General features: G+C 40.7%; 2 protein-coding genes and 1 long non-coding RNA gene across 3 annotated transcripts; all 3 read left to right on the forward strand.

The window, feature by feature from the left end:
* Positions 1 to 8,092: 8,092 nt before the first annotated feature.
* On the forward strand, positions 8,093 to 13,104 carry LOC105908706 (GTPase IMAP family member 5-like). Its single transcript, XM_042702821.1, has 4 exons — positions 8,093 to 8,190; positions 10,076 to 10,129; positions 11,839 to 12,647; positions 12,798 to 13,104. The coding sequence occupies exons 1-3, from the start codon at positions 8,169 to 8,171 to the stop codon at positions 12,642 to 12,644; spliced, it is 882 nt and encodes a 293-aa protein (XP_042558755.1). The 5' UTR covers positions 8,093 to 8,168; the 3' UTR covers positions 12,645 to 12,647; positions 12,798 to 13,104.
* Positions 12,893 to 13,705, forward strand: LOC122133348 (GTPase IMAP family member 9-like). Its single transcript, XM_042709393.1, has one exon. It carries the CDS (start codon positions 12,893 to 12,895, stop codon positions 13,703 to 13,705), a length of 813 nt encoding a protein of 270 aa, XP_042565327.1.
* Positions 13,706 to 19,912: 6,207 nt separating this feature from the next.
* Positions 19,913 to 20,337, forward strand: LOC122128667. The gene is made up of 2 exons (XR_006151553.1): positions 19,913 to 19,986; positions 20,118 to 20,337. It is a non-coding gene; the product is annotated as an uncharacterized LOC122128667 (long non-coding RNA).
* Positions 20,338 to 20,356: the final 19 nt, after the last annotated feature.

Here is a 20,356-nt window from a genome sequence, read left to right on the forward strand (position 1 = left end):
AACACGCAGGGTCATTCTCTATCCTTCTTTCTCGGCTTTCGTATTTCTGCTCCCGTTCATCTGGTCCTTCTTGAGCTCCGGATCGAATGGACCAAACTGTTAGGGAATTATTTCCCTTATCAGGACTGTATTTAACCTCAGAATTAAGACACACAACCAAGAATATAATAAATAATTGACTTTTACTCTGTCAGAGAGGAGTGAATGGCGTCAGACCGCTTCTTAACCTACACTCCTACGAGAGGAGCGCAGTGGTTTCAGAACGCTGTTCAACCCATCACTAACTTCCCTGGTACCATGTAACAGACTTTATGCAGAGACAATATCACAGAACATGCAGGAAAACACTCCCCCCTTGTACCATCCCGTACTCTGGTTCCAAGAGATAAGAATGTTTACCTAAGACCCCCAAACCCAGACTTTAACACAACAGTCCAGAATGAGTTCACATAAACACATGGTCTCCTAATTCAGTCCTACCCTAAACATCAAATGACAGGTCTGAGTTTAACATCTCTGTTCTCACAGATAGAATTCCTCTCATCAGAACAAAGGAACCTCTGAGACTAATATCAAACTACAAACACATCATGATAATAATTATATAGCATATTTCTTTCACACGATTGCAAAGAACTCTCTCCCTCCGCTAATCTTATTAACTATCTAATATCAGTCCTTGGTCAATGGGATCCCTCCTTTTTCCGGGGGTGTGGCAAGCTTATCCAACTACACTTAAGTTAGCCTGCCCTGGAGCAGGTTAGTGCTAATCGATATGTAACTATGGTGATTTATCAAAAGTTGCTTCCACGAACCAAAAAGAGGGGCGTTTTTTATCTTAGCCTGAAAATGAGCTCGCTAAACCGCTTAGCGAGCTACGACGAATACCCCCCAGGTCATGTTCATCCATGTTCAGGTTGTCGTCGTCTTGGACACTCATATTTTGAAAACTAGATGATAAAGTATTACACTCAGTAAGGATAGGTATACATTGCAGCTACTATTTCACTGTGTAATGTATACTGACAGACCATATTTACCTGTGATAGAGCTTCAAAGGCATCCATTGTACTCTCGAAAACTTCAATGCCTTCTTCTATTTGAGGGAGTTCCTCCTATACACAAACATAGTTTTTTTATTTACAAACAATACATTTGCATTTGTGCAAATGTCCAAGTTGCATTTCACAGCCCGTGGCTCGACTTCTTCTTAGCCTATTTTTCTCTGTCAACGTGTCTGAACACCAGAACGTTAGCTCCCTAGGGGATTAGTACAGGTAGACTTTTCTCTGCACTGCAACTCAAAACGCATTCGTGTCCTGTGGCTGGGGAGCTCACCACTAAGCTAAGTATAGTCCTTCAAGTAATCTGGGGCCTTTCTAGCTCGCTGAGACCTTCTCACTGCTGGTTGTTCCTCTGCCGGGAATGACTCTGTCAGTTCATCTGATGTTTCCGCTGCCAGGCCGTCACCTGTATCAGTGCAGGCAGGTGTCTCAGGTACGGTTGGTGGTTCCTGGTCTTCCTCAGGTGTCTTTGGCGTTAGGGAACTTCTGCCACGCACTTCTTCAATGTGTAATCTCACCATTTGTCTGTTTCCGAGTGTGACTTTGCATGATACGGGACCAGTCTTCTCTGTTACTGCACCAGGTATCCATGTTGGTCCTGAAAACGTAGTTACGCATGAAGACTATGTCTCCTTCCTCAAGCATCCTTGCTCGCGTATGCATGTCATGGTAATGCTTTTGTTTCTCCTGCTTCCCGCGCACTCTGGAAATCTGGGTGTATTAAGTCTAGAGTTGACCTCAACTTCCTACCGCTCAGCTGGTGATTTACTAGTGGTGAGTGATTGAGGAGTTATACGGTAGCTGAACAGTGCTCTGGGCATTTTGGTTTCAATCGAATCTCCTGTGCTCTTCTTTACAAGTGACTTAAAGGTTTGAACTGCCCTCTCCCCTAAGCCATTAGAAGATAAGGTGCCATAGTGATGAGACGTATACCATTCTTTTCTGCGAATTCTTGGAACTCTTCACTGGTAAAACAACTACCATTTTCCGACACCATAACCTCCGGCATGCCGTGTTGACTAAAACTCTGTCTCAGGCACTCAATCGTGACAGCAGATGTGGACCTACTCACCGCATGCGCTTCAATCCACTTTGAGTATGCGTCACGAATTTCTGAAATTGTTGAGGATTTTGCTCAGCGCAAGGCTCGTAGGATGCCATTCTAAACGTCATGCATGTTATGGTTTTTTTCACACGCCTAGTGCTACTTGAAATGTATTTTTCGCTTCAATGTCGTAAAAAAAATAAGTTACTTTGCGCATAGGCCTAAGTGATATTGTTGGAGGAAGTTTTTTTTGTTATTGATTGCAGCAGACGAGGCGCTGTGGACTGTGGATCCGCTGTCGAGTGGCTGTTCCCGTAAATCCATGCAAATGTTCGTAATTCACAATAATGTTTGATTACCCCCTGAAGAAGTTTTATTAATGTTTTCCCATGTGTTGTCTATCTGCTCATTATACACTATTTCTCCAAAATCAGTTTGATCGATGAAATACAGTGTTCATTGGGGTTTTTATTAAAACATATTGTAGCAACCCTTAATGTGTATTGTACATCATAAGTAGATTCCACTGCGCCTCGCTAAGCCCAACACCCATTTATTTCGCATGACGATAGGTCAATTAGAGGGCCCGTTGATGAGGTCTGCACTCCGGCCCGCCAAGTCATTGATACGCCGCTGCAGCTCCTCCACCTACGTATCCATGTTTGGCCACCACATGTAGCTGCTACCAACCCCTTCATCCTAGTGATGGCAGGGTGGCCCTGGTGAAGCTGCTTCAACAAAGCATTGCGTCCCAGTGGAGGGACAACAACTCGCCCTCCCCACAGCACACATCTTTCTTGTGTGCTGAGCTCATCCTGATGCAGGGTATATGGTGTGAATGCCTGATTTTCCACTTTCCTTGGCCACCCTCGCAGGATGTATTCCCGCACTCTAGCCAACACCGGATCTTTGTCAGTCCATTTCTTTATCTGCTGTGCATTAACCGGAGGTGTTTCAGCGTCTTCAAACAGCATTACTCTCTCTTCCTCCTCAGCTGTTTTCTCCTCTTTCCTTTCCAGTGGTCCGCGTTCATGTGGTCTCTGCCTACCTTGTAAACAATGGTGTACTCATATGCTGCCAGTGTGACTGCCCATCTCTGTATCCAGGGAAATGACATCTGAGGTATGGCTCTCATTTCACTGAATAGTGAAATTAGTGGCTTATGATCCGTCACGATAGTAAATTGTCTCCCGTACAGATATTTGTGGAATTTCTTCACTCCAAAAATCACTGCCAGCCCCTCCTTGTCTAGCTGGGAGTAGTTTTTTTTCAGCGCCATTGAGGGTCCTTGACACGAACCCTATGGGTCTGTCCGAGCCATCCGCCATTACTATGGTTACTATGGAATTACATTTGACCACTGACCATTTCTTTTATGGGGAAATTCTTTACATTGTAAAGGTTTAAAAGCTTTCCATTTCTTTCGAACATTCAATTTCTTTCAAATGACCTGATGTGTTGATTATGCTAACTGAAACATTTAGCTTCCTGTCTTTGGGAGATGGCTGACACCATTGGGCTTATTTTGTCACAAATAAAACCTGTTGCCCAGGATTAACTGTTTCGTTGAGATTTCTTTTCAGAATCCAGGAATCTGACGACAACCAGGATGAATAGCCCTCTAGCCCATCACAACTGGAGGACGATAGTGAGAAGAACCTCGCCACGGTGACAAAAGGGGAAGGAGCAGGACCATTTGAATTTCAAACAGCGGCATCAGCCATCAACACAGCTTTGCCTGACGCCTGGGAATGCAGCAGCAACTGGAACGGCTACCCCACCCCCTCCCAAGGAGCTTTGACAAAACACCTCAAATGAGAAAGGCATATCTTAGCATATCAGGAAATTGCTGAGGGCAGAATAAACCCCTGAGAAGCAAGTATCCTTAAGGGCCAGACAGTCTACCCTGGCTTTTAGTATAGACAAAGCACTACACACAATACATGGAGAAGACCACGAGGCGAAGAATTGAAACGAGACAAGCGTCATCACACACACACACACTCACGTGTGTCAACATTGTGAACACACACACACACACTCAAGTGTGTCAACAGTCAACCCACATTCCTATTTAGTCCATGTTACACTTGGTATCATCAGTACCCAGAAAGGACATTCTTTCAGAATGTTGATAATTGATGTTGTAATACTGTTATTGCTCTCCCTTTACATTTAGTCATTTAGCAGATGCTTTTATCCAAAGCGACGTACAAGGAAGAGAACAATCAAGCTACGAGCAATAGAGACCTAATGTAACAATAAATACTATTTTAAATAAGAAATAGAAAAAAAAGTGCAGGATGTAACTACTGTAAGTGCAAGTTAAGTACTAGTAGAAGTGCAAGTTAGGAAGGGAGGTGCTCTCTGAAGAGTTGGGTCTTCAAGACCTTCCCATGATCTGTGATCTCCTGTACCACCAAGGCCTAAGCAAACACAGCAGGATTGTCACAGCCTCTGCAAAACGCTCCTCTGTTCCTACTCCAGTCCCTGCAGCTACCCCAGTCCAGTTTCCTGCTCCAGCACCATATGCTACCCCAGTCCGTTCATCCTCCCCAGTATATCCCTCCATGTTTAGTTTTCACCTGTAACCTATGTGTTAATTGAGTTCCTATTTAAGCCCTGAACTTTCCCTTTGTGTGATATTGTTTGTGACTAGCAAGATGCTACGTGCTGTGTACGCTGAGTTCTTCACTGTGTTCTTTGCCTTGTTTGCCTATCGTGGCCTTTTGTTTTGTCAAAGTAAAACACACCTTGAGCGTTTTGTCCTATACCATGTTTCCAGTCTCCGTTCGTGACAAGGATAGGCTAGAACACTTTCTGGGAAACTGGATAAGACAATTGTTTAAGCCTGAAAGAATATGCTGTTCTTCGGCGAAATTCCCTGTTGCAATCGTCGAAGGCCCGTACTTGTTCAAGTTAGCTTTGTTCAGAGTAAGTGACTTGTGGAAGACGGCTTAGCGAAAGAATGCGTTTATTCAGACACTATCCATTGTCATCTCGACACAGCACGAACATGCCACGAGGCACATCTTCTTCTGCCAGGAAAGGTCTCTGGTTACGAGGACAATCTTCTCTATACATTACAGAAAACTACATAAATTTAGAGTGTAGAATTAACAAGACATTAAGTTAGGGGAGGGGGGGGGGGGTCAAAGGGGAGGTCTAGCTTTGACCAAGGGGTATGGCCAGGTATGTATGGCCATATAGATGCTAATACCTTTGGCTTCAACCATCTTGTCGTGGCTGTAGACAAAGGCCAACAATCAGGGTCTAGTAGCACTGGCTCCAAGACACATAAAATCCAGGAACCACATCTGATGGCTCTCAAAATAGACAAAAGCCCAGAGACCAAGCCTGATGGCTCTGGCCTCGTGCTTTGCAAACTAAGTAAGCGGGCCTATTTGAGTCTGGTGTGTGGATTTATGGTCTGATATATGAAATGTACCTAAATCTAACAATCCGAACATTAATTTTTGTCGTTTCATCACGTGTCTATAAGGATCAGTCGGGATCCAAACCTGAGACGCCCACGTAGTGGGCAGATTGCCTACCACTGTGCTACGAGAGGCTGATGATTCAGACGCAGAGACAGAGTCAGACGACTTCTTTACTTGAGTCAGGCAGAAGTTTCCACACGGTTAGAACAGCAACTCAAAATACCTCCAGACAACTAAAAGTAGTGATGTTACAAATGACACCGGGGCTTCGAAGCGAGTGTCGTGAAAGTGAAGCACTTCCAGATGGAGCGCGTATCGAGGCTTGTATCGCTTTGCCGAAATGACGTCACTGGTGATGTCCGAAGCTTCATTTGAATCAAGTGCTTCACCAAGTGGTTCGTTGGTTCACTTCTGGCGGGAAGCTTCGAGTCCCATCTCGTATTCGTGGTTGTTGTCAGTGGTTGGAGACGTAGCGATAGTTGGAGATTTAGCGGTAGTTGGAGATTTAGATTGTTTGCTGTTGTTAGTAGTATAGATTATTTGAGATAGAGAGCCCGTTAGGAAGAGAAAGTTGCATAAAGCACTTTCGCTTCCTTTTCACTGCCCTGCACTTTCACTGACCAGTTGTCCAAAAGCACGAACCTCACTTCGCCCGCACATGAGGCGACTAACCGTTGTGCCACCATTTAACCCTTAAACTATATGTCAAACAATTATTAGAAGAAAGAATCGAAAAAGAAAGCCTTAATTGTCATTGTATTCTCATACAAAATTTGAAAATCTTTCCTACACCGTATTTTTATTGACCAGCAGGTGTCACTAGAGAGCGAACGAAGCTTCGAGTAGTGAACCTTTTTTCAACACGTTTGGCTGGAAAGCTTTGAAGGTTCATGAAGCTTCATTTCATAACAAAAGGATCTTCATAACAAAAGGATCTCCAGAACAATAAGATTCAAAACAGGAATTAGCATCAAAAGCAGAGATTCTCAGAGCAACTTACTCAACCTAACCATAGGGCGTCAATTTCTAGACTCAGCAAACACACGGAAAATCAGGTGGCTTATAAAGGGTAACAAACCACAGGTGAACTCAATGAAACAATAAAGCCAACACACATGTGAAAGAGAAAACAGGAGCACTGAGGACCCCACATGGTCATGAAGGGTATAGCAGTCCAAAAAACCCTGACAGTGTCTGAGTTTGTTCCATGTTCTTGATGTAGTCAAGTTGTATTTCCCTGATGGTTACCATGTACATGTACCTTTACTTTTGTTTATACCTGGATGCTCTCATAACTCTTATAACAATTATTTGTGTCCAAGGCAGAAAGACTTGGAAAGGGGGACTGAAGGAGTTGGATACATCTGAATTAAAGGTTTAGAGGTAATAATGATGTACAATATTCAATAATCCAATGCATCGTATATTCATTTGTAACTATTGCTTTTATTTGGACTTAGGCTAAAATGTAAGATTTCTGGATGTATATTCTGTTAGTGGAAATGAGGGAGGTGTGAAAGTGTTGAGACAGTCTGAGACCTCTGAGACAGTTGCTCACAGCTGGATCTCTTAACCCATTTGATAGAGGGTAAAATAAGTGCAGCAAAATAAAGGGAAATCCTGGAGGACAATCTAATTATGTCTGCAAGAGAACTACAGCTTGGGAGAAGATTTATTTTTCAGGAAGACAATGACCCGAAGCATACAGCGAAAGCTACACAGAAATAGTTTAAAGACAACAAGGTGAATGTTCTGGAGTGGCAGAATCTGGAGTAGCCCAGACCTAAATCCAATAGAACATTTTTGGCTGGACTTGAAAAGGGATGTTCACGCCTGTTCCCCGCACAACCTGTCAGAGCTTGAGCAGTTTTGCAAAGAAGAATGGATTGAAATTGCAGTGTCCACATGTGCAAGCCTGATTGAGACCTATCCACACAGACTGTGATTGCAGCCAAAGGTGCATCTACTAAATACTGACTTGAAGGGGATTTTTATGCAATCACTTATTTTACAATACATGTTTTTATTTATTTGACATTACTGTTGAAATCTGTTTTCATTTTTACATTAAAGAAGGTTTTTTTTAATTTGTTATGTCAAAAAAGCCAACTTATATTGACCATGATTGATTAATAAAAGCAATGAAAGGGTAAAACATCCAAGGGGGTGAAAACTTAAGCGCATATACCGTTGAGGTTGGAGAATTAATAATCATGACACAACAGAGTTTGGGAGCACAACATGATAAAAAACTGTCCTTGGTGAAAGCTTGGGATCAAAGTTTCCTTACACACCCCTTCTTAGCCCTCCACTTATTGCTAAACAATATACTTTCTTTGGCTCTCGCCTGGAGAGAAGAGAGTACGATGCATTCATGTTTTTTTTGGCCTTCATATTGAACATTCATAAACGTAATCTTACAAAGAAAGAATCGAAATAAAATATGCCTTGGTGGGTGTGAGAACCCATGTTTTGTGATCAGGAAGTGTTTCTAGGAATGGCTGATTGACACAGCAGCTCCTGTTCTTCCCACTGCCTGTCACTGTGAAGAGGATCGGATCGTAGTGCAGTGAGCTTCAACCAACGGAAGACTGGGGTGTTCCTGGAATCAGAATTATAATGGACCAAGGAACAGATGCAGGTTAGTCGAAATGTGGATTATTATCCTGGAATTTTGTATGTGTATAACATATGTTCATTTCATGTAAAACATGCCATAATTGCAGTTTTGAAAAGTTTCAAAATGCAGAAGCAATCAAACTGTTGAAATCAATGAAAGAGTTTTGAAGAAGTAGGCCTTATAAGTAGCATTATATTTTGTGATGTTGGCATCATTTTTATATCAGCTTGTTTTATTAGCTATTTCTATGAAAATGTATAGGCATAGGCAAGTTCGGGGAATATGATATATGTCTACATACATAGTTTGTATTAAAGCTCTCTATCAATGCACTGTTAAATGCCTACTCTAAAAAAAAATATTGCATTACCACATAAGTCTGATAAAAAAAAAAAAAATCTCATTGGCTGTTTCTAATACTTACATTCCAACACTATGTCATGAAGCAATCAAATTCTAAATGTGTAAAGGTGTAAATAATCCTTATTTCAGCTTCTTTTTAATGATAATTAAATTGTCTTGGGCTACACTTGGCAAATAATAGACAATACAATTTAGAATTTAGAAATAGAAATTGCAGACATAATGAGCCCACGGGATGAGGATCATGGCAAGTTAGCCATTTCTAACAAGCTTTTCCCACATATATATATTCATACTGCTATCTATAACTGCCATAGGTTCACTCAAATATGTAGTGTTCATGTGTGAACTTGTTGCTGCAGTGGTCACAGGTATTGAGTTTAGTTTGAGTTCAGTTCAGAATGACGAATGGCTGTACATTGCCTGAAGACACTGGATGGCAGTGGTCCACAATTTATCTTATTTTCCAGAAAAAAACTGAACAGTGCAATTGTTGTTAAAGGCCCATGTTTCACTGCAAATGAATCATGACTTTTTCCAAGGATTTAAAAAGAGCATGGTGAAGTCACAATTAAATAAATAAACCTCAGGACAAATACAAGAAAGCAATTTGAGTGGGAGATCATTGCATTCTCATATCTCATATTTTATTGACCATAATTAATCTTGGACACAAGGTACTTTGAGCAGCGATAAGGTCCTCTTGGGGTTCTTGCAAAGAGATAAGGGCTTGTCTCAAAGTCTAAAAGGTCTTTCGGTCTGATACAGATCTATCACCTTAATTATACCCTAATTAATCTCCAATCTGACACCCACTGCATGGCATCTAGCAGAAGAGAAAGAGTCCAGAGTCTGGAAAAACATGACAATAAGGCAGTCTACATGTGAGAACATTCATAAACAATATATCTAAATCTGTCTAAGTCTAAATCTGATGTAAACTGGAGTTTCCCATTTTATATGAATCATGTCTGCACTGCAATTGGTCAGACCAAAGTCCAGACATGTGTCAAATATGAAATAGTAGTTGCTTTATAGTCAAAATGTAGGGGGTTCATTTGTTGGAGGAAGTTTCCATAGAATATTTGCCTATATATTTCAGGCATTCACATTACATATGATTTGAATATAGCAAGGTGCAGTTAGTTGTTTTATTTATTTCCTTCCAAAGTCTGTGGACAGTGAGGTGAGGACAATAAATGAAGAAGAAATGATGATAATGTTGTGAGATGCATCCATCATTTCTGTCATATCTACAGTGTAATCAATTAGAGAAAGGAGTGCTTGTGAAAGAACTGCTCTGTGCCCATTTGACGCTGTTAGCCCGTCTAAATAATGTTTGTGCCATATTAACTTGTGTGGTAGTCATCACTGTTTTCTAAATAATGTGTGTGCCATATTAACTTGTGCGGTAGTCATCACTGTTTTTTGCAAGATTTTGCAAGATGTCTTGGAACTTCATACTTATAGATTGACCATTGCTTACCTATGCAAATCTTCAAGTGATCATGCATATTAATAATGTCATGTTTACGGTCAACAGAGGAAGTCTGCCATACATCTACACTGGCTGAAAGCAAGAATCGTCCTCCAGACAGTAAGAGGAACTATTTGCTGTATTATATAATTTATGATATTGTAAAGTTCAGTGATTATATTATTGTAGTTCCTGCTAATTGTTTTTGTTAGCCTTCAGAAACTTTGTACTGACCTGGTATCTTGGATGATTATATATCCATTCACCTGCCTCCTAATACCGTGAATAATTCTCTGCGGCAAATGTGTTGTCAGCTCACTTCTTGCCAAATTACAGACAAATCAGTAAATCACAAAGCAGCCATGTATAACCTTGTCAGATGTTGAAGCTAATGTTAAATTCAACACACAGGGCCCTAATGTCATTGATGGGCAACGAGCAAAGCAACAAGCACCAAGCTTGTCCATCGTGCATGAACTAAAGCTATCATGTGGCGTGTGGGAGCATTGCACTGACCAACCCATGCTGGCGCTTACAGGGCCGGGCCTAGCAGACTTGGTGCCCTAGGCAAGCTTCCCCCCTGGCGCAGCACACCCCCCCCCCCCCCCCCAAAAAAATAAAAATTTAAATTAGTTGAATCAGGTCTGTGCTCACTACACCAAAACTAACGTTGTTATTATTACTCAAACTTTAATTTCACGACAATGACGCAAATTGCGGTACAGTTGAACTTGCGCTATGTTTTGCTACAAAGCCTGCTGACAGTTTCGACTGAATGCCAATACCGAACGTCACACCCCTTCACTGGCTAGTGTAAGATTCATGATCAAGCAGCTGCTGTGACCACCAAAAGTTGGCCAGCAGAATATCCAAAATGGTAATCTTATGGTAACAAAGGAAAGGTGCCCACACTGTGACTGCAATTAATCATAGTATGGGAATGGGGGAGGCCATTGAGAATCATCTCAGTCAGAGAAACCTGATTATCATACAGAACAGCAAAAGGTTGCCAGACCTATTTGCATTTGAAGCCTAGCTGATTTACATTAGAAGCCTAGGAGGTGTCTTAAAACAGTATATATGGCTAGAATTGGAGATGCTTATGGTTAAGATGTACACCGCTGAATCCAGAGTATGTGCCACGTGCTTTGTTACTGCACTTTACCGAAATAAAGACAGATTGCTGCATCAAACACAAAGAAACTTCCTTTTTCTTACACTAGCTAACGTTAGCTAACTAGCAAGATTACCTGACATTATGATCCATTCGCTAAAGTTGACAATACAATTGTCAACAATACAATACAAAATTGCATACCCTTCTCCTTGGCACGTTTCACTTTCTTCTCCTTTTATATTGCGCCCCAGATGGCTTTTGCCGCTTCATAGTTCTTTCTAGTCTCTTTCCACCGTGGTACCTACCATTTTAGATTTTTGGCTCATTTATGTTAGATTTATTTTTTAATGTCAAAATATTGGTTGGAAATATAGAAGCTGGGGCAAGTTATTAAATTAGATTCAGTCCAAGCACTGTGGACTTTGCCCGTTGCTTATTGCTCTGTTTATTGCCAATTGCCCTTCAATAAAATGAGGGACCATATCATGGACTCTGAAGTGTAAACTCGTGTACTGTACCTTGCATTGGTGTGTAGGGGAAAACATAAATCTTACCCTTGATAAAGTGTCTGAAGAGAAAAGGGAGAGTTGATGACTTCTAGTCTAAATAAAACTTATTTGGATTTTCTTTTCGAATTTATATTCGACAATTCTGTCTTAAAAATCCAGATGAATGAAATATAAATCTAAAAAAATAATTTTTGTTATTCCAGTGTCTGAGCTTCGGATTGTGCTCCTGGGAAAGAGTGGAATGGGGAAGAGCTCGTGTGGGAACACCATCCTGGGAAGAGATGCATTTCAGACTTGCTCATCTCCAGCCTCTGCTCCTGTGACCCAACAGTGTGACATGGCTACAGGCAGAAACCGAGGCAGAGGCAAGCGTCTGCTTGTCATAGATACTCCAGACCTGTTTGACTCCCAGCTCACCTACGACCAAGTCCATAAACAAATCACAGACATTAAGCACTTAACTTCTCCCGGTCCTCATGTACTACTACTAGTTATTCAACCAAGTAGACTGGGATGGTTTGAGGGTGTGGGACTGAAAATGATAGAGGAAGCTTTTGGTGACAGAGCTTTAGCCTTCACAATGGCCATTTTCACACATGTTGATAATGAGGAGGAACGTACCTTTATTGATCTACCCGTCAGCAAAAACTTACTAGGGCTGCTCAGTAACAGATATCATTTGCTAAACAACACAGACAAAGATGACCACCATCAGGTCAATAGCCTCTTAGATAAGATTAACAAGATGGTAGAGGAGAATGCATGCCTCTGCAACCCTAAAACTTGGACTGAATATGATAGCTTGGCTAGTCATGTGTCAAAATATGACTCTATCACAAGACCTGATCCAGTGGGAGAGACCATGTGTCAGAAGGGTGATAGGCGCCACGCTGAACAGGAAGCACCCGAGCCGAGATTGACGCCGAAACCCTGGGAGCAAGTCTCTACAGCACAGGGGGGGAACAGGCAGAGGGGGAGACTCACAGAGAAAACACTGGGAATGTTGTGAAGGGTGAGTACAATTTTAAGTTATATGTAACACAATTGTAAGTGAATTTCAGTATTTGTGAGGTATAGGCGTATATCAGTCGTATATAACATTACAATTTAAATGTTGCTTTTCTCACCAATCTTACATTAACCATATGACTCTTCTTAACAGAGAGTGTGCGGCTCGTCCTACTCGGGAAGACAGGAGTGGGGAAAAGTGCTACAGGGAACACCATTCTCGGTAGGAGGGAATTTCAGTCTTCAAGTATGCAGCATTCTGCCACAATCAACTGTGAGAAGAAAAGCACAGTGATTGGTGAGAGAGAGGTAGAGGTTATTGACACCCCTGGACTGTTCAATAGCGCTTTAACACCCGAGAAGGCTTGCGAAGAAATTGGAAAATGCATTAGTTTTGCATCGCCTGGGCCCCATGTGTTCCTGCTGCTGCTCTCTGTGGGACGCTTCACCCAAGAGGAGAGAGAGGCGGTGGAGTTGATCCAGGAGACATTTGGAGAGGAAGCCAACAAGTACACCATTGTGGGCTTTACCAGAGGAGATAATCTAGATGATGGAGATATTGAGGGGTACATCCAGAAAGGCAATGCCAAGTTAAGAGAACTTATTCAAGATTGTGGTGGCAGATATCAGATTTTCAACAACAAAGACATAAACAATGAACACCAAGTCAGCTCTCTGCTAGAGAAGATTGATAAGATGATTCATCAAAATGGAGGAGGGTTTTATACAACCAGGATCGATGAGGATATAGAAATCAAAATCAAAACTAGGGAGAACAGTCTCAGGGAATTGTCTCAGCAGCCACTATTACAACAAAATACAACACATTCAGAAATAAATGACCAAAACCTTGACACAAGTGAAAAAAATGAAAATGAAGACGTATCCAGTTTGGAGAAAAGTGTTACAGACAAGGAAGGTATGAGGATAAATGTAACACCAGATGGTTTGGTCATACAATGTGAGGATGAGATTGCTCAGGCAGTGGAAACAGCAAGAGTAGTTGAAGAAAAAATTAAATCAGGGAATGCCAAAAAGCAAAAAGCCTGCAAAATAGCATAGGATATCTGTTCTGTTCATAGTGAAATGCCTATAACAAAATTAGCAAGGTCTAGGGTAGAATGAATGCACAACAGTTGCTAATAGTTTGTACATATGTACATATATTGTACATTTACCAATCTATATTTAAAACCAGGATTCCTTCAGTGGAACCAAGCATTTAAAGTAGTATTATCTGGCAACCTACATCCTATTGCGCAGGCTATTGACGCGCAAAGTTGAAATTCAAAGGAAAGGGAAAATGGCAGAAGGCGACGCCAGTGTACCACCGAAGAAGGTGAAATATGTTTGTAAATCTTGTTGGACAGAGGTGTTTCCATGCATAACGAACAGTCATCTAGATAATAGTCATTCTTTTTGTAAAGCTTGTCATATTGATTTCAACATAGGTAAGAATGACGTCCGTCAACGTCAGGCATTACTTTGCATTTAACATAGCAATGCATCCTCAGAGAGGACTTTCAGTATGGTTAAAAAAAATAGTTACAGACAATAGAACAAGTTTGAACAGCACTTTGTGCTCTCTCTTGTCTTGCAAAATAAACTATACTAAGCCTACTTCAAAGTACACCCCATCTAAGAAAACTCTTAGGGCATCCAAGTCAGCCACCCACATATACAATACTACAAAACAGTAGTTAACTTTTAACTGCTATTCTGTATAGATCAATAAAGGATTTCTATGAGATTGTATGGCTGGCAAAATCTGAGATTTGTTTCCAATCTCATAATTTCTCCTCAATTCTGTATCACTTACTCTTTGTGCTGCCATCTCTTACTCACACAGACACAAAAATACACTGAGTCAAGCACACACACACTACTGGCCATTGTTTTAAAGTATAATGCATATCCTGAAACCTGTGCAAGGCATACATCAACTGTTTCTGTTATGTTCATATGAATGATTTTGTTGTGAAAAAAGTCATGAATCATGAGTCATGAACGTTATTGCAATAGTTAGTTGTTATAATGATAAATAAGTGATTGTGAATACATTCATTGTGAATACATACATAATAATAAATAAATACATTAGTTTTTGTTAATAAATACAGTTGTTGTGTATTTATTTATATACTGAAGACTACATAATACATAATAAAATACGTTGTCTATAAATACTTATATATACAATATCCCTCAAAACTAACATTTGCCCGCCTCTGCCATCCATGCCCCCCTTAAAACTCCCCACACATCACCGCTGCCGAAATCTCCCGGATATTGCTACTCAAATGTTGGCAGGTATGTTTACACAATCTGTCACCCATCTATGTTGTTGCCTGTAGAACTACTATACTAGCTGTTGAACTAGTAGACCTATCAAAGTTCACAGTATTTCTGTTGAATTAGAAACAGTGCTCATAGATTATAATAAACGGGCTATAGTTCGGCATGACATAAATATACATAATTTCTACGGTAAATTTTTACATTTGACAATGAATGTCTTCATTTTATTCAAGATATTCATCCAAAACAAAGACATACTGTGATTATTATTATTACATTTCATCACCCTGTTTTCATAATTTACTTTATCGTAGGGTATAGTGTAATAATAATAATAATTTGATATAGCGTTTTTCTAGGTACTCAAAGATGCTTTACATAGGGCGAAGACAAACAAAACAATACTAAATATACAATTTGACTGCATGAGTGAATGAAAAGTCACCAGACACAACAAGGGTACTCTCTCTAACAAAGGCACAATTAGTCAAAACAAAGAAGTCTAATGAATAAAACAGGTAAGTAATTTACAGGCCACAGCAGGAACATCCAGAGGATAGTGACCTAAGTCACTGAGGCAAAGGGAAATCTCCAGGACTGAGCGTGGGGAAGAGTGTTCTATAGTTGCACTACCATCAGTCCCACATCAGAATTTACAAAAACATCCACATACAAGGCTTACGTTTAGAAATATAGAAGTTAAAGAACATTTTAGGTAACATAGCAGCATAACATACAATATAGCAACAGGGCCCTAATAGCTTTCACATTGGTCGAATATTGTGTGGTGTGATGGCCCAGCCGGGGAGCAGCGCCCCACATGGCTAAGTACAGCCAAACAAAGACAATCAAGAGGCATGGTGTTGGATGGGCGGTACTACCCCAGAGGATTCTCATAGGGAACTCCTCCCCACCCAGGTGTCTCTGGTTGTCCCTCACAGGTGGACTGAATCAATCAGGCAATCAGGAGCCTTTCTAACCTCAACCAGAGGATACAGAAGCCAGACTGTCTTGAGCTACTGAGGAGTGAGAACCAGACGCCTTCCAAGCCAGTCTCAGGGAAGAGCCCGACGGAGCCCCTGACGCCAACTGCCAGTCCGGTGAAGCTTTTTGAGTTACCTTTTTGCGCCCCCTCCCTTTATAAAATAAACTCCTAAGTTATAGGGGTGGGCGATATGGCCAAAATCTTCTATCACGGTATTTGTAATTTTATATCACGGTTACGGTATATATCACGATTTATTATACGTAGGGTGACCAGATTTGAGTTTGTGAAAAAGAGGACACTTCAGCGGTGGTGAAATGTGTCCACAGACATAGGCTATACAGTACGATCATTTATTTATTGACCCTTAAGAACACTAAGGTTCAGAAACAATACTGCCTCAATAGGCTATTGGCCTAAGCAATAGTGGTCAGTATAGGCCTACTTTGTATCGAACGTTTCCATTGAATCTTTAAATAGTAAGATTAAAACAAAGTGCATGTAGTGGCATTTAGTCCAGTGCTTATGTGGCTTACAGTGGTTCTTTAATGTACTTTCAGAAGATAAATCAAGTGTTAAAACTTTCTTTTCAATGTTTGTTCATATGTTAACGCAACAATGATGAGAAAAACATTTTCTTATATGGCCACATATTAAAATAAGAAAATTAAGAAGTTGGCCATTACACATAGACGCCCCATTGACCGCTTCAGCCCGTTGCTGCGACGTGCTAACGTCGCCGCCATATTGGTAAGGTGAAGCTGGCCTGTAAACAAACGCAAGTTAACGATGGAGCTGCGTTTTTTCTGGATAAAAAGCACTTTAGCGTTTACGTTTCTCAACCGATTTCACTGAGTAATTTTTATATTCAAGGGTTTATGATCTACGTGGAGTACCACAAACAGTTTTGTCTCCATGTTACTTGGAATCTCGACAGTAAGGGTATAATCGCCATAGACATATATTTTTATGATAATCGCTGCTAGACGCTCACTGTTCTTGTGCTCCCACAGCTCCTTCACTTTGAAATACTGAAAATAAATCTAAACTATCGAAATAGTGCATCTTTAACTACTAATATTTGACCATCATTGAGGAAAATGCAACAGAATCTGCAAATAAATGGCTACACTAGACACTTTTCAGTCCATATTTTTCAGTAGATTGAAACTTTCCCAACAGTCGAGGATTACTCAACAAGTAGGCATGACAGTCCTTGCAAGTCATGTGCTTACAAATTGTACTGAGTATCGTATTATACGGCTCTTCAGAATATTCAAAAAAGTTCGCAGGTCTGTAATTTCTTAATATTCACTGCTGCGAAAAAGTAATGACCATCATTGGCAACGGCTTCTAATTCACGTCTTTCATATCATTCCGCAAGTAGTCCGGTCATTTAACGTAACGGAAACTTTAAAGTTCTATTTGCCTGAAAAAGTATTTTTTTCTAAGCGGAAATCACGAAGCGGCACCAACATCGTTAAAGAGGTATTTTGGAGGAATGTCTTCTATCGTTTTGGCGAGTAACTGTATAATAAGCCGGATGTATAGTTTGGAGGTCATTATCTAAAAATAAATCGATTGGATTTCAAAATAAGAGTATACCGCGGTTGAAAAGGTATAGCCAAATCTCTCCCGGTAGACACATTTCTACCGTTTCACGGTATATACCGTCATACCGCCCAGCCCTACTAAGTTATATTCACCACAACTCCTGTTTCTGACTGCTCTTTTCCAGTTTGTGTACTCACTGTTTACAATGGTTCCAAAGTCATGGTGTTGTAGTTGAAAAGTAGATAGTTGTGGCGGCCTTTCTATGGTTTCTAATTTTCAAACTCCAAGATCCAGTCAAGGCCGTGGGTCTGGTGAGCAGGTAGTGGATTACGCACTCGCGATACTCGATACTTGAAAGAATATAATCCATTTATTTGGCTCCAAAATGGTGAACATAAACGAGTTGTAAATTCATACAAAAAAGCAAAGTTAAAGACAGTAAAGTAAAAAGGCTAAGCTAGTACCGAAAAGGTAAAAAAAAAACATATGTTTTACCCGCCACTACACCCAACATTTGCTACCAAGTCATCTACTAATGAGCTGTCCAGGTGACGCTTATACCAATGAGCCATCCAGGTGATACTACTAATGAGTAGTGATGGGAAGTTCGGATCATTTTACCGACTCGGTTCTTTGAATCTCGTTCAGTAAAATGAACGAATCTTTTTTCGAGTCATTCGTTCATTTTGGGGGGTGGTAAGAGAAATTCCTGCATTAAAATATTGTGACACTAACACTAACAACATAACACTGTACCATGACAGTCTGGATGATTTGAAGTGGTCATTTATTATCACACTAGCATTCAATTATTACGGCAAACTATTACGCTGAACCCTAAGTAAAGTACTCAAAAGTTAAAATAACGAAACCTGTAATTATTACTTGTGAAGGGATATCATTCACGTCTTACTAAACCTAGCCACGCGAAAGTGAACGAGAGAAATTCCTGCATTAAAATATTGTATCATGACAGTCTGTATGATTTGAAGTGGTCATTTATTATCACACTAGCATTCAATTATCATGGCAAACTATTACGCTGAACCCTAAGTAAAGTACAAAAAAGTTAAAATAACGAAACCTGTAATTATTACTTGTGAAGAAATATCATTCACGTCTTACTAAACCTAGCCACGCGAAAGTGAACGAGGTAAACAAATCCTTTCTGTTTCCTCTTCTGAGCCTATGCAGGTCACGTGAAAAATTATCCTAAGATCCGTATCCGAAGACCCAGTCAAAATGAACGAATCATTTCTGTTTTCTCTAGCTACCAGTGCTGAGCCTATGCAGGTCACGTGGAAAATGAACGATGAACGTGATCTGGGCCCGTATCCTTAAAGATTCTGAGAATCCTCTCAGAGAGCTCCTAACTTAACCTAAAAAATTCTTGTCAGGAGTTTTAGCTTAGAAGTGATTCCAGAATATTTTCAGTGAACTCTGAGCCAGGAATGGATGAAAAATCCTATCTTAGTGAGGAGGTGTGGTTGACCCCGTTGCTAGGTATGAGTCATCATTTCAAAAGCCGTGATTGGTTGATCCTACAAGTTTGATGAAAATGAACTTTTGGTGATAATGAGCAAAGGATGTACCCTCAAATCAATAAACATAATTATACACTCTAATCTTATGCAGACTATAATTGTAAATAATATTTCACATTCAAGAAAATATCTGGAAAATGAATAGTAAGCTGTAGGGGTTATAGCCTAACATTAGAATCTAAAATATGTGAAAACTTAAGCTCATTACACCCTGTTCAAATAATGATTTGTGTCTTATTTGCTCATATTAATATCCTAGCTGGCATATTTTGTACTTTCACTTCCATATGGACCCCATTGAAAACAAGATGGCCTATCTCAAGGGGCTGTCCTTAATGAAGTAGAAATTGCAACGTTACAACTCAGTGTGGTCTTAACGAGGGTAACACAGCTCAGCTTTTAACAATGTCTGTGATTGCTGGCTGGTCTATTTATGAAGGCTTGTTAACAAATATCCTACAAACACAGAAAATGGAGAAAAAAAAGGAATCGCAAGCCGAACTGGACTGAGGAGCAAGGTTTGTTGCTGGCCCAGTTGATGAACGAATATAAAGGTATGTTACGAGGAAAATTTGGCCCAACTGTCACTAGCCAAGGCAAGAGGCGCGCCTGGGACACAATATCCCAAACAATCAATGCCTCTTTTCCACTGGTGGTGCGGACAGGCGACGATTGTGAGAAAAGGTGGTATGTGCTGCAGTCCAAGGCAAAAGATGAGATTGCAGCACACAAGCGGGAATCCTCACTCACAGGTGAGCAAAATACTATGGCCTACCACATAATCTGGCAACTTGCTCCTGCTGGCAAAGTTAATTTACATGCCTAAGTACTGTGTTCATTGACTGTTTCTTTCTAGGGGGTGGACCACCTGCAAAGCGGCTGGGACACTCTGAGGTCAGTGTCACCGGGCTGCCAACAGGCATTGACACGTCAATGATGCAGGCCCTTGAAATGCAGCAAAGGTAGGACACAGGGTTATTCATATCAACAGTGTTTATTCATTGCAGAAGCCATTTCATGTGTTATCCATGCTCATTGTATTAAATTAATTTAATAAAAACAATAATTAAACTAGGCCTATGTATTTCTGTAGCATGGAGCCATCACAAGAACCGGGCCCATCAAGTTTGCCGCCTGAACCATCTGCAGCTGCTACTCAGGATAGCCCGGCGGATCAAACACCATTCCCATCCGCAGCACCTGCTCCGTCAGCATCCCTGCAGGAGAGAAGATTGCAACTCACAATTGATGTGTTTGAACAACAAAAAAAAGTCCTTTCCCTTCAGGAGGAGTACTACCGCCTTAAAATTGAACACCTAAAAAATAAACCAT

This window comes from Clupea harengus, chromosome 2 (assembly GCF_900700415.2).
Source record: "Clupea harengus chromosome 2, Ch_v2.0.2, whole genome shotgun sequence".
In the NCBI taxonomy this organism is placed as follows: domain Eukaryota; kingdom Metazoa; phylum Chordata; class Actinopteri; order Clupeiformes; family Clupeidae; genus Clupea; species Clupea harengus.

What these genes read in the sequence shown, in the direction of transcription:
- LOC105908706 (XM_042702821.1), top strand. Translation starts at nt 8,169, where the DNA reads ATGGACCAAGGAACAGATGCAG. An exon ending in GGACCAAGGAACAGATGCAG is followed by an intron (nt 8,191 to 10,075) that starts GTTAGTCGAAAT and finishes TACGGTCAACAG; the next exon opens with AGGAAGTCTGCCATACATCT. An exon ending in CAAGAATCGTCCTCCAGACA is followed by an intron (nt 10,130 to 11,838) that starts GTAAGAGGAACT and finishes TTGTTATTCCAG; the next exon opens with TGTCTGAGCTTCGGATTGTG.
- LOC122133348 (XM_042709393.1), top strand. Translation starts at nt 12,893, where the DNA reads ATGCAGCATTCTGCCACAATCAACTGTGAGAAGAAAAGCACAGTGATT.